At 38.2% G+C, this 15,606-nt stretch overlaps 1 protein-coding gene across 9 annotated transcripts in view; it reads right to left on the reverse strand.

The window, feature by feature from the left end:
* MTDH (metadherin) overlaps nt 1-15,606 on the reverse strand; it is a 50,286-nt gene that overhangs the window by 33,735 nt on the left and 945 nt on the right. For all 9 annotated transcript variants that reach the window (XM_084864559.1, XM_084864558.1, XM_084864564.1 and 6 more), the window contains exon 2: nt 8,398-8,499. In XM_084864559.1, the coding sequence (XP_084720685.1) occupies nt 8,398-8,499 (102 nt within the window). The remainder of the gene's footprint in view (nt 1-8,397; nt 8,500-15,606) is intronic.

A 15,606-nucleotide genomic window follows, 5' to 3' on the forward strand; every position in this document is an offset into this window, starting at 1 on the left:
GACCCTTTAATACGGCTCCTCATGTTCGTAATGTAAATATCTATGTTTTCCGATGGTCTTAGGTGACTCTGCTAGCGGTTCTCAACCTGTAGAGCCTAAGACCATCGGAAAACACAGATATTTACATTATGATTCATTAACAGTAGCAAAATTACAGTTATGAAGTAGCAACGAAAATAATTTTATGGTTGGGGGTCACCACAACATGAGGAGCTGTATTAAAGGGTCACGGCATTGGAAAGGTTGAGAACCACTGCCATAAGGACATATACATTGGCTAAGATCATAGGGTTTATTATGTGGTAAATCCAGGACTAACATCCAGTTCTGACTCCAGAGCCTGCTCTTACAAATACTCTGCTATTCTCTTTCTATATTTAACTCCAAATACAAATTTAATCATGCATTAAATACATGATTTGGGGCTAACTCACTCTAAACCCTTTTTCCCAACTGTCATTTGGGACAAAAATTCCTACTAACTTCACATAATACGCTTCTTTAATAGATTAAATAGATATGAAAGCAGATTGTTAGGAAACTATATAAAAATAGAAATTACATTCACACTGACATGTACTGTGATTTGTCACTAAAATATGCAGAAAAACAAAAAATTATCTTTGTTTAGGCTTCAGTCTTATTTGATTTTACTATTATTTTTAAAAGTAGCTAATTAAACAAAATACTCAGAAGAGACTTAATAACATATTATTAAAAGCTTTAAATAAACATGCATACATACTACTACTTTGTTCCAGCCATCCAACTGAAGTGAATGTCTTACTTCTGAGCAGTTCTACTATAACTAATACTATTGAAAGACAACTGGGAACACACACACTCTTTTGGCTTCCTTGTTATCATAATTCGGCCTCCAGCTCTCAACTCCAATTTGTTGAAAGGCTCCACCAAGAATCCGTCCGGGTGGATTACTAAACTAGTCTCTCCTGAATGGTCTCCAGACAATCAAGATTTATTAAATACCTACTATATGCCAGACATTGTTTTAGGAACTCAGTATAGAGAACTGAAAAAAAGTCTCTACTTATGGAAATTGTGCTATAATCGAATAGGATAAATGGACATGTAAATGAGACATTAGGAGAAATTCTTATCCTCAAGGGCTTCCCTTCCAATGCTCATCTCCCAATATATCTACACCAGTCCAATTAGCTAACATTCCCTACCAGCTAAGACGCCATTAATAATGTCCTACATTTAAGTTCTTCCACAAACTAATCTCAACCTGTAGTCTTTTATTCACACACATAACCACTTGGATCCAACAAGACTGTCACCTGGAAACATGCCTGTCTTTGCCCAAGCTGCACTGACTGGATTTCTGTTAAAATAAAGTGCTGTAGCCAGGGTGCAGGGTGATTGTATTGGCCCCTGAACCATCTCTTCCCGTACTGTACTGATGTTCAACCCACGAAATGATCTTTTCCTTAACCCAGCTTAAGTTCCACCACATTTGTGTTATCCATGTCACTTCCCCTTTTTCTCAACCTTCATTACATAATCTTGAATCTAAATATTTAAAACGGCCATAATTTTTGTCATTTGTCACAAACTTTTTGTGACATTCCCAATACTGTGCTAGTATTCATAGTTTTCCTAATGATAACGTGAACTTCTTGAAGGTAAGAAAATAAGACATTTCGTTATATATATATATATATATATATATATGTATATTTTATCCTCACCCAAGGATATTTTCCATTGGTTTCTTTTTCTTTTAGAGAGAGTAGAAGAGAGAGGGAAAGACAGAAAGAAATATCAATGTGAGGAAACATATCGACTGGTTGCCTCATGCATGTTCCTGATCGGGGGGGGGGAGCCTGCAATCAAAGTACATTCCCTTGACCGGAATTGAACCCGGGACCCTTTGGTCCGCAGGCCAACATTCTATCCACTGAGCCAAACCAACTAGGGCCATTATATTTTCAATATAATCTTTAGTTTGCTTCATTTGAATAGCTCATGATAGATACTGATATACCAAAGATGAAGAAGGAAAAAAACATCTATTCTTGAGGAAGTCTGTAGACCATCAGACACAGGCAGGAGCTTAGATGCAGCATGAAGCAAACTACCCTTAACCAAAAACCTCCAACATTATTTGAAATAGATGTCAGTTAAAACATTAGAATTGATTAGAAAAATCTGTTTCTAAAGTAAGTATTTTCCTACTGGCTTCTTTTATAATCTCACCATTTGTCTTTTCTCCATCTCATACACACAATATAGGTATTACAAAAAAAATTTACACTATAATAGTCTCATTAGAAGAAACCTGTCAGTGTTTCATGTTAAATATATATGTAAGTTTGCATAATATAAATAAATAAATAATAAATAAATAAAGTACTTCTGAGAGAAGAATGAGTGTATAGATGTAGATGTGAACAAAACCAACTCCATATCTGTGTCCTGGATTTCATTTCCTTTTTACGTTTCATGCTGTGACCTCTGACTAACTCCATTGTTCTTAACAAGCAGCATATCAAAGCCCTTTAGTTGATGATTATCTGTGTTCCTTAAAATGTAGCCATAAATATTTCGGTCAGCAACATCCAGAATCCCATGACAACTGAGATAAATATCAAACTGGTAACAGTATCAAGTATAAGCAACCATCTATCACAAGGCTACCAGGAGATATGGCCCCCTTGTCTTTTCAATCAGGAGAACATGAAAAAAAAAGGACTGTATAGGGTTTGGTAGTGAAGAATAATTTGTGCAAACTGCTAAGCCATCTGTTCGCTTTGGCCCAATCTTCCCCTAGTAAACTACCCTAAAATAAATTCTGGCATATTCTATGGAGTTGTTGGTTTCATTTTAAGCAAAAGTAGAATTATATTCCTATTTCAAAAATCTTCCTTGATGGTTTCAATTTTGGGTAACCAGTATCTAATGAGACCTGTTTAAATCAGGGTTGGGCAACATGCAGCCCGTGGGCCGTATAAGGTATAAGACCCTTGAAATCATTTGGTCTGGTTCTGTTAAGGCATTAGGGATGAATTAAATGTTTGATCAAATATAGCAGGCTAATTTTTAAGCTGATAATTTTGTATGGCCTGAGAATGTTGTTATAAATATTCAAATGGCCCTTGGCAGAACAAAGGTTCCCACCCCGTTTAAATCATCTTAACCTCATGATGATGTGGCTGTCAGGGTTCTTGTATGAATACTAATGACTACTGTTTTTCTAGCTGTTTACCTGCATTACTATCATCTGCAACTGTAGCTTCTTGGTAGACTGTTTACTAAAAGTTTAGTTTAAATTGGGTAATACAATCAATTAACCCATGGAATGGAGCACACAGATGTTGCAATCTGTCAGGATATACTATAAGCAAAGAACCAATGAGTACTTTTTCAACTGTAACTCCATTCTTCTCAGAATCCCTCCCATATAGTGTCTTACTACCCATTTAACATCGCAAATGAGGATGTCGATGACTGTCACATATGAGTAAAACTTACTTTGCTTTTTTAATATAAAACTAAGTACACATAAAAAGTCTTTATTTCCTCCCCACTTCATCCCAATGGATCTTCTTATACACTCCTGGTCTCTGAATGGAGACCAGGGTCCTAAAAGCACATGCTAAAGTAGTTCTAAGACCAAGAGTAATTTGTTCTCAAATTCATAGAACTTAAAATATCACAAAATTTTGTCTTTTTTTTAAAGCTGGTCATCAAAGAAAACACAAAAATGACTTCCATAATTAAGCTCATCTTTACCTTTAGCTTCTTAACTTGAAGACTAGACAATACTCAAAATGGAAGTATTATCACTTATTAGAGTGGCAAAAGATATATGTTGGCAGCAAAAGTAGATCTACTTAAATGGCTGGCTAACTGCTCTTTTAGCAGATTTTGCTATTTTAAACAATGGCAAAGAATAAAGAAAGGCAGGGCAGTGCCCAATTCATGTTGAAAAGATCAGCTTAGGGAGTATGACCTAATATTTGTATAGCATCAAAGCTATCACAAAAGTGATACTGTACAAATTTCAAGTGACATTTTATTTTGCAATCAGCTACTTAACACACCAGGTAAATAGGTTTTGAATGTAATCCTTAGTCAATTTATTAATTCTCTATTCTGAAAAGTACTGGTCCTTATGTTTTTGGTGAACTGACATCTATAATATTTAACAAAAAGAAAAATAACCAATGTGTTTAGTGTTTAAAGAGGGCAAGAGGTAAACAAAGAAATCTGAACCACAGGCAGGGCAGGGCGCCTTTAGGTTATGGTCAGATTGTGGAGTAAAAGCAATAGGAAGTCATGAACAAAATATTACATCAAAATCTGTCAGTTGGCAGTTTCTTAAAAATTGTTACAATATGGAATCTGAGACTGCATCAACAAACTGTCTATATTACATTAATACCCATTGTTCTATCTTGCACTTTGAATGAATCTTTTACACTTGATTTTGTAATATGCAAGCATTGGTCATTTGGAAAAAATTGGTTCACTGAGTATATACATCTCCCAAAATGTTAAAATATTCCATTACGCACAATATTTTTTAAAAATCACATTTGTTAAAATCATAACTGATCTCATCGGAAATTCTTTAAGTACTGGTATGTTGTCAAGCTCATGGTTATTTTTGAGAAAATGTCTGCAAATATCTAAGTCTGAATAGCAAGTTGTCCTTTCAAGTAAAAGTGAACATAATGAAGCTGCTAATCCAGCTTGCAACTTAATTGTACAAGTGTTTTTTTCAGTACCCAGCACACTTTATACATACTTCCCATTTCATCATATAGGATAATTAAAAAGCATGCATTCAAAGGTCAAGATTTATAAAACTAATAATTATTTTCAATGCATCATCAAGGACACTATTAAGTGAAACTGGTATTTATTTATTTTTACTACAAGTGGATTGCAGTAAAGAAAACCACTATTAGTAGTTTGATGTCACTGCCTTGATTTGTGCTGAGTCAGCAGTTTCATCCACTATTGCTTTTGCACCATTAGTGCAAATATTAAGACAATAAATAAGGTAAATAATGTCTAAATTATTATAAAAATAGTTTTGTTTTCTGTGACCCCTTCTCAGGATTCCACAGACCACACTTGGAACTGCTGCCTCAGGAAGATTGAGATGTATTACTTACTATATAGCTTATGATCTTGGGCAATTCACTAACCTTTTTAATGAGCCGTATAAAAAAATAATTATCCCCCATCAAGTTGTTAATCAGCGTTAAGACAGATGAAAGCATTTTGTACACCATCATAAAAATGTAAGAGCTCATTGATACATATAATGAATGATATCAGTATTTTAGTAGATACCACTGACATTATCCTGAACAACCTTATGGAGACCACATTTTGTATGTTTTTGCTTCTGCTGTTTCTGCTTCTAGCAATCTTTACACTTTTATCTTAATTCAGACCCTTACAAGCATAGATGTAAGAATAATTTGTTACTCATATATACATCTTAATGCACCCAAAATCTGTATGTAAGATTATCTATCCCCACTCCACCCTGAGCAGTCAAAGTTGTCTAGGTCTTTCCCTGGAGTATGTCTGAATATGTTCTTTGGATTCAGCTGAATAATGCCTGATTGTGTTCATTTGTTTCTCTCTCCTGCCAAAATTGGTCTTATCCCTTATACTTACTGAAATACCATCCCCATCCTTAAGAGTCCAATTAGTCAATCTTCTGGATACGCAGATAGGATAATCTAACTCCTCTGAATACCTGACACTCAGTGCCTTGTTACCTGATCTCTCTCTTGTGCTTGTTCTTCGTTAATTAGACAGTAATCTCTCTGAGGGTAAATATATCTTACATTTCTCTTTATTCCCCTTCAGCATCTAATAGCATAGCGCGTTCAGCCTGGATCATGGCCCTATGTGTACTCTGCTAATATCAATGAAGCATCGACCTTCATATCCAAATAAAGACCTTTACAGAGCCAAAATCTGTAACTCTTGTCATATGTAATTTTCAGACAATGTTTTATCTATGAACCTCACTCAACTGATAGGACAAGTTGTTCACTGTAACAGCTTAGAGTGCAATTATTTACTGCATGGGCAAATTGTACTCCTCAAAGTGCCCAAGGTGTGGCTCTGAGAGAAAAACAAATACACAATAATGCATATTAAGATAAATAAGTAGATCTAAGATAATGTTTGTTTACAAAGAAAAGTAAGAAGTCTAAAAATATCCCTTATTTCAAACACACAAAAATACAGTGCATTAGCATAAAAAACTACCTGAAACGAGTCTCACTTGGACTGAACCAAGTTAAAAAGCATAAATTCAAGATGCAAGTTATTCAAGAGAAACACTAGCCATGAGTTGCAGCATTTATTATGCAAAAACTGAAGAAAATAGGCAAGAAACCCAAAGTAGAAGCTTTGTACTGAAAGAGCAACAGCAATTGAGAGGAGGTACTGTCAAATGATTAAAAAGTGCATATCAGAATGAGTGGGATTCAAATCTTACTTCAGAAACTGTATGAAATTAGTGAAACCACAAAATCCTTCTATGCTTTAGAGCCCTTACCTACAAAATGGGCCGTTATTATCTACCTAATAGATTGTGGATCAGAAATAATACAGAGCAATAAAAAGCACAGAAATCTATGTCACAACAGAAATCTAACACAATACCAAAGGAAAATTTTGCTAAGCTTTTTACTCCAGAAATGCACTATTAACAAACTTTTGTTTTCAAATAAGAGGTATATTACATATCTGGAACCTTTGCAGTCAGATGGGTCTGGGTTAGAACAGACTATACTTTTATTAGCTTAGGGTAATTTAAGCCTCAGCTGTCTTTTTTGTAAGATAGGTGTAATACTGTCGCCTCAATGCTCTTGTGAGGATAAATAAAGCAATGTGTATAACTATTCTATACAGTCTTTTTTTTTTAAAAAAAAGTATATTTTATTGATTTTTTTTTTTACAGAGAGGAAGGGAGAGAGATAGAGAGTTAGAAACATCAATGAGAGAGAAACATCGATCAGCTGCCTCCCGCACAACCCCCACTGGGGATGTGCCTGCAACCAACGTACATGCCCTTGACCAGAATCGAACCTGGAACCTTTCAGTCCACAGGCTGACGCTCTATCCACTGAGCCAAACCGGTTTCGGCTCTATACAGTCTTAAAAGTACACCCAATAAATGCTCAATAACTTGTCCCTACCAGATATATGTAAATACTAGAGGCCTGATGCACGAAGATTTGTGCAAAATGGGCCTTCCTTACCCTCACTGCTGGCACCGCCTTCACTCTGGCCGGAGCCACCTTTCTGCCTTCCCACACTGCCCAGAGGCCCCAAACAGCTGGGGGCAGTGTGGAACACCTGCTTTGTCACCATGGTGCTTGCATATGCAAATTAACCCACCATCTTTGTTGGGTTAATTTACATACTCAAACTGGTCTTACAGCTGATACACCCAATCTGTATATGATTAGTCAATCAGAGTTAAATGCTAGTTCATTAATTAGTCCAATTACAAATTTTCTAGAATAATTCAGAGAACGAAAGCAGGGATAAGTATAAAATGCTTGCTAGTAAAGAGAAAGCCCAGAAACAAGGAAACACTAAATGAGAGGATAATTCCATATTAAAACATATAAACTATTCACAGTATAAAGTCACAATCCCTAAATTGTATGCTGATTTGTTAATATAGTCATTTACTATTTATTTTTCTCCCAAAGACAAAGTCAGACATAAATGTAATTCTTCCCCACAACTACTCTCCATATTAAGCCATCCTACCTGCAGCTATCTTAGCCCTTGGCCAATTTCATTAGGTTACAGGGGAAGAATTGATTTCATCAGTTCTTCAGTTATTTTGAAAATGCAAGCATTAAGAAACTGTAGCAAATACCATATTTTTCGGACCATAAGACGCACTTTCCCCCCCCCAGAAGTGGGGGGAAAAAGTCCCTGCGTCTTATGGTCCAAATATAGCCTACACATATACTGTAAAAAAAAAGTTTTTTTACTTGCCCGGCTCTGTGTGGTCTCTGTGTGCTTGCCCGGCTCTAAAATGGTTCTAAATGCTGCTGTTTACTTTACAGGGTTGATTACATGTGTTTATGACTGTGATGTTGGGTTTTAATGCACATAAAATATTTTAGGACACTATTTGTTTCAGAATCTTTTTTTCTTCATTTCCCTTCTCTAAAAACTGGTGCGTCTTATGGTCCGGAAAATATGGTATTTCATCTCACTGTGCTACAGAGCTGGAGCTGCACCCTGGTTCTCAGAAATCAGTCACCTGTGTGTGTGTTTGTTGTGTTTTTTTTTTCTGAGAAGGAGTTATGCATAATTTTTTTCATGTCACTCTCTTTAAAGCATTGCACCTAATTTTATATGCTCCCAACTTACCTTTTCATTTTTCTTATCTGTCTCTAATGGCTGCTTAGCTGTTACACTTCGAGGAGTTCGGACAACTTCCTCCTCAGCCACTTCAACAGTCCGTCCATTTGGCTGCAAAAAAAAAAAAAAAAAAAAAAAAAGACCCTTGTTATCAAATTGCTTGGCAGATCAAACCAAATATTTGAACTCAGAAAAAAGAATATACTACAATAAAATTTCCCCCCCAACTCAAATGAAAGATTTCTGCCTGGCTGTAGTGACTTAGTTGGTTGAGTGTCGTCCTGTGCACGGAAAGGTCACTGGTTCGATTTCCAGACAGAGCACATCCTGGGTCTCAGGTTTGATCCCCCATTGGGGCATGTATGGAAGGCAACTGATTGATGTTTCTCTCTCTAAGCATGTCCTTGGTTTAGGATTAAAAAAAAAAAAAAAGACTTTTGTATAGCTATGCTATGTAATACTTGATAGACCATTTACTAACCTAATAACTGTGTTTTATAATATAACAATAAATTTATAAACAAAATTCTGTACCACAAATCTATTTTCTGACCTCACCCAAGTATCTGTCCCTTGAACAAAAAATAATAAAAAGCAGGAAAAAGAACTCAACTACAATATATTTGCACTCTGACCACTAATCACCAGTGTAGTCTCAGAATATTTCACTCATTATCCTTTTTTCTACATCTATAAAATGATAGATCTGATCTATCCTAAAGCCATTATTTTTCAGTAAGGGGCCAGACAGAGCCATAGATGGCACATAAATGAATGAGTATGACTATGTCCCTCCAAAACACGGGTGGAGGGCCAGATCTGGTACATAGACCATAGTTTGTTGGCCTCAATAATAGGTAATCCCTAATTACCTGTAATTGTAGAAAATTATCAGGAACTAGAGGCCTGGTGCACAAATCCATGCACCAGAGTGGTCCATCAGCCTGGCCTGCGGGATCGGGCCAAAACTGGCCCTCTGACGACCCGAGCTGTCCCGGATTGCAAGAGGGCACAGGCCAGGCCAAGGCACCCCACAGGTGCACTCGGGGCTGGGGAGGGACCGTGGGAGGGCTCCAGGGCGTGTCCGGCCTCTCTCACTCAGTCCCGATTGGCCAGACCTCAGCAGCAAGCTACCCTACCAGTCAGAGCATCTGCCCCCTAGAGGTCAGTGCACATCATAGTGAGTGGTTGAGTAACCTTAGCATATCATTAGCATATTATGCTTTGGTTGAACAAACGACCAGACGACAGGACACTTAGCATATTAGGCTTTTATTGTATAGGATATGCAATTGGAAAAAAGAGACCATTAATACTCTAAAGCCCAATTTATAAGCTTCCCTAAGACTTATAGCAGAAAAAAAAATCAAAACAAAAGCTGTATTTTAGCTGATTAAATTCCTAATTAATCCAAATTTAATCTGCTGGATCATAAGCAACATTAATAAAAGCCCTCGGATTTTAGAGTCTTCTTTTGGAGGAAAGCCAGCTCTTCAATTGTTTACAAGGTAATTTGATTTGTAAAAACTCTGTGTGTGTGTGTGTGTGTGTGTGTGTTACCCCTTTAAATCTTGGCTAATACAATCAGACAGACAGAAAGCGTGAGTGAGGACCATTTTTTCTTGCATCTACACTGGAATCTAAGCACCAGACTGTAACTGCGTCAGGTCTGTCAAATAGATGCATTTTAAACAACTTGTTAAAAGTCAGACAGCTAATGGCACAACCAGGTCTCCTCACTCTTCCTTCTAATTTTCTTTCTTCTGTGCTCTTTTGCCATTTCAATGCTGCCTCTTCTAATCTCTGAGTACTATATGTATGTGGGAGGGTGTTGGAATTGGGAGGAGAGGCAGCGCACAAAAAAAGGTGAGAAGCTCCAAAAAGGAGTTTGGACTCAGAGCCATATCCACATCAGGAATATATATATCAGGAATATAAAACTTTAATTCTGCTTCCCAACAGCACCATCTTACTTGTCAGTTTTCGTGCTATTTCTCAGTTCATACTATCCTCTCTAGTCAAGCCTATTTTTTCTGATTTCCTGTGGTCAGCCTTGCCAACTGAACTGTCTTGCAGCTCCAACTGAAGTTTCCCATCTCGTTTACTGGCAGCTCACAAAACTTACATCTGCAAACACTTCATTTAACTAATCCCTTCAGGAAACTTTTCATCATAGTCACTTATATAGCACCTCCATTTCACTCAGGACAATGACTGCAGAGTCATTTAAATTTACTTACTAACTGCTAAAAGATGAGAAATTAGGTGGTTAAAAACTATCTTAACCTATTAAAATATTCAATGCAATTCCTTTGAGAAAAACTGTGAACACTGTTCTTTCAGCTTCCCAGGTAAAAGATGAAACAATCTTTCCTTTTAAACAAATATCAAGTCTGAAGTACTCAATCAGTGAAAAGCAGCGGGAACACTGTTTCCATCTCATAGGCCCTGGAATGATAGGCAAGCCCAAACTGTGCCAATTTTACTTTCTTCTTTGCCATCAACTTATGTAAAGGCTATAAAAAGAGTGGGACAAGATTGTTCCACAAGTGTTACCATAGCTCATGTGGAAGCTCTGGGTTGTGAAAACGTTAAAGAACTGAAAAAAGATCACTATAGTTGGAGGTAGCAAAAGAGAGGAAACTATTGCAAAATCCACTTAGAAAGAAAAGGAGATGCTAGGCCATATACTGTACAAAAGAAGTTTAGATTTAAAATGCAAAAGCTATCGAAATGTTGGTTTTAAACAAGATCATGTGATCTGTTTTTAAAGACTCTTTACAGGGTGCTGAGAAAGGATTGGAGGCAGTCAACAGAAGCTACTTGTAAGCTAAAGTGACAGACAGTAAAATAAGTAGTCAAATTGAATATATATTTTGGAGGTAAAATTGATGGTACTTCCTGATGAATTAAATTATGAGAAGACACGAGGATGTGGGGAAATGGGAAGAATCAAGAATGATTCTGAGTTTTGGCAGGAAATTATGAATTGTTTTGGAGATGTTAAAATTTGAGACAAATGTCAGCTTTCCAACTGAAGATACCAAGTACACATCTAGACATTAGGTTTGAAGATGAGAGGAATGGTCCAGTTACAAGTATTGACTAATATACAGTTGATCCCCTTTATCCGTGAATTCCATACAGGCAAATTTGTCTACTCCCTAAAATTTAATCCTAACCCCAATACTTGAGGTGCTTTCCTGATCATTTTGTGGACACACACAGAGCTTTAAAAATAAAAAAAATCTGAGTCACCCTACAGGCAACATCCTGCCTTTTTGTTTTAGCTTTCATGAAATATAAATATTAAACACATGAAAAAGACTAACTCTAATTGGGGAGGTAGGAAAGGCTTTATAAAAGTAGCACTGTAATTGGGCCTTTTTGAAGGAGAGGTAGAAATTGGTAGAGACACTAAAAGAAGAACCTTTTAATAGAAGAAAATAATATAAATAAAGAGATGCAGAAGTCTAGCAATTAATGGTCTTGCCTGTGGGGGAAGAGTAAGAGATGAGATAGATCATGAAGAGGCTTGAGTGCCATGCCATAGGCTGGATTTTATTCAAAAGGTGATGGGGAAACTACTGAAAAGATGTGAACATGAAAGTCACATGACTACAGTTGGGCTTTAAAAAATGTAACTGACATGAGTGGGTACAATGGATGGCAACAGAAATCGAAAGCAGGAAAACTGGTTAGGATCTGTTAGGACAGTCGAAGCAAAAGGTAACAAAGCCCAAATATAGGGTAGTAGCAGTGAAACTGGAAAGGAAATAATAACTATAAAAGATACTGCATACTATTAGAATGATCTATTGGCTACAGATAGATGGACCTTACAAAATTTTAACCCGATGAGGCAAAAGATGGTTCATATGACTGTTTACCAGGCATGAGGAATAGAAATAATTGTTAAATGCCAGTTATCTGAGATCTCACATCCATCGAAATAACTGCTCAGATTAAGTCAAATTCTTACTGAGTGCCTGTTTAATACTGACATTGAGCTAGATGTCATGGAAAATACATGTAAGATAACAATGATTTCCAAAAATACCATGAACTAAAGCCCAGTGAAAAGAGCCACCCCCTTCACTTTTAAATAAACTGTAATTTATGCCCCAAGAGACCTATGATAAGATATTAGAAGACAAAAACCAACCTAATATATTTAAAAAACAAACAAACAAACAAAAAAACACCCCACCACTCATGACTCTAAAAATAAAAACCTACTAGAAATAAATTCTGAAAATGTGTGTTGCAAAATTTGGAACGATTTAAGAGAAAATTAAAAACAATGGGGAGGGGGAGAAAATAAAAACTGGTTTACATAACTGAATCCACTTGGAAGTGTACCCTAAAATGCCCATCAGAATGACACAGTAATAAAGAAATGGATAAGATTAAATCTGAGTAAATTTAGAAACCTCTTACGCTATACAGTTCTTATGGCCCTATTCCAATGAGTAATTTTCAAACTAACAGGCAAGAATTTGCCAAGGGGGCTTGTTAAACATGCAGATTTCCTGGATCCATTCAGAAAACTTGGATTTCTAAGATCTGTGGAGAGGCTCAGGAGCCTACAAATGTTAACAACCATTCAAAGTGACTAATACAAGTAGACAGGGGTTAACACTTTGAGGAATCCTGCAGTGTTTTAACTTAACTAAGACCTTGAATTTATAAACAAGATAAGTTAAACAGAGCAAGGTTAAATGCCTTACTCAAGTTTAGAGTTCCCCATCTCTGCCAGGCTGACAGAGCTGGGCCTTTGCTGATTCTTTAGCCTCTCCCACTATCCTGCTCCTACCCACTTTCAAAGTCAAACTCTGTGACTATGTCTTTCTTTCACTGCCACCTGGGCCCACAATGGGGTTGCACTGTTAATTTTTCTGAGTATATCTTTTTCACAACTGGAGTCAAAAGCTCCCTAAGGAGAAACCGAGCTTTTACTCTTGTATCCCTTCACAGAGAAATACCAATACTGTATTCCTTTTCACAGGAATTTGCAAACAGTATCCTGCTTTTGTCCAAAGTGTATGAGTACTAAAAAAAAAAAAAAAAAAAAAGCAATTTCTACTTCTTAGCCCTATAAAGCAGTGTTTTCTAATTGTAGGTCATGTCTCATACTCACACGTGAAACCAGTTTAGTGGGTCACAAATATCATTAAAGAAAAACAAACAGAATAGTTAGATATGTGTATGGGAGGGTACTGTAATGTAAATATATTTCTTAGTAGGTTGCAGTCAAAAAAGTTTGAAAGCCAAAAGTTTGTAAACGTTGACAAACTCCAAGACTCATTTTTTTAGACAGGCAAAGATATTTTTTCACCCAATTAACATTCAACCATTTGTTTTTTCTTCCCATTCTCCACTTCCCAACCCTGACAGATCTGTTTCCTCATTCCCCCTTCCTTTATTTAATGAGAAGGGATATGCCCTGGGTCTGATGCGCTTTTTCACAGGAGCCTGTGTTCTTAGATGAGTCATCTGAGTGTTACGAGGCTCTCCAGATGGGCTCTGGGAGCACCTGTCTCTCAAGGCGAGTCTATCTGCAATTCTAGGCGTCCCAACAGGGCTTTGAAATTTTCACAACCCGCTTCGTCCACCCAGGGATGAGGCTTATTAGTACATGTGGGTGTTTTTTTCAAGATCATCTTTCTTCAACTTGGGGTCAGATTCTCTATTTCCACCATAACCTTACTTTCTGGTAATCCTTGATGTTCTCTACAAATTTAAATATAGCTACATATGCTCCAAATAAGTACTATTTTCTTTTCTATTACTTAAGTTAGTATTGCTACTGACAAAGCTGTACCCCTTTCTAGGTTGTGTATGTCTCTGGCACTCTCTTAATCAGCATGCAAAATGTTAATATTTATCTAAGCCCAACAATGCCCTGTGACCTGTCAGGTCTCTAATACAGCTTACTCTTTGTTCTATCATTACTTTAGTTTGAATTCAAATCCCACTTCCCCTAGTAACTTTTCTAAATTCTTCCCCAGGAATCAGTTCCCACCCTCCAAACCTCATTAACACCGCTCACACGTACACAGCACCTGCCCGTTTGTGCAATATTAGAATTATGAACCTGTCTCCTACATTAGTCTCCATGATTGACTCTAAAACCTCGATGTATATAGCTCCTACTGTCCCCCAAACACCAGAGTGAATTTCACATAGGAGTGAGGGCCTTGGCTCCATCTGCTTTATTGCATTTGAAAAGGTGAAGAGCTTAATTCAAGTGGACATAAACACAGGCTAGGAGCGGGTTCTAGTTCTGCACACCCCTTCATGCTCTTATTGCTCCGCTGCAAAGTATTTTTAAAAAAATATATATTTTATTGATTTTGCACAGAGAGGAATTGAGAGGGACAGAGTTAGAAACGTCGATGAGAGAGAAACGTCGACCAGCTGCCTCTTGCATACCCCCCACTGGGGATGTGCCCGCAACCAAGGCCCATGCCCTTGACCGGAATCGAACCCGGGACCCCTCAGTCCGCAGGCCGACGCTCTATCCACTGAGCCAAATAGGTCCCGGCATGCAAAGTATTTTTAAAATAAGTAAAACTGTGCAACATCTCATGGAAGAAGCAGCACGGGGGAAACGGCAATAATAACGAACGCAGACATAAAACCCGAGGAGGCATGATTTCAGACGGAGGTGATGCTCCCCGCCTTTCTGCACGTGGTAAGTCGGAGCCCGGAAACCTGTCAGCCCGCACCATTCTGCCCCGTCATCCCCCCGGTCGCCTCTCATTCCTAACCCTCCCCGCGCCACTTTCTGGCAGAACTTGCCTCCGCCGTCTCCTTAGGGCCGCGCACCCCAAAGTGCATCAATCAGCCCGCCGGCCCCCCTCCCTCCCGCCTCGCTCCCGGCCCGGCCTCCGGCGGCCCCCGGCCCCAGGAGCCAGCGCCTAAAGGGCAACCATTTCCCTCCAACAGTTCCTGCTGCTAAAATGGAAGCGCCTAGACGCGGGCACCTTTTGGTCCTCGGAAGCCCCGCAGAGTTTTGATAGATCCCCCGTGTTTCCTTCCGGGACCTGAGCTAGCGGACATCGTCTGCCCATAACTTCCCAGCGGAGGGTCCCGTCCCGCGCGCAGCCGCCCCGCGCGCAGGCCTCGCGGTCCCCGGAGCGGCTCGACCTCCTCGGGGCCGCGCGGTCCTTACAACAGACCCCGGGCCGTCCAGCTTCCTTCCCTGAGGCTGTC

Source organism: Pipistrellus hanaki (genome assembly GCF_964339955.1).
Source record: "Pipistrellus hanaki genome assembly, chromosome: 17".
In the NCBI taxonomy this organism is placed as follows: Eukaryota; Metazoa; Chordata; class Mammalia; order Chiroptera; family Vespertilionidae; genus Pipistrellus; species Pipistrellus hanaki.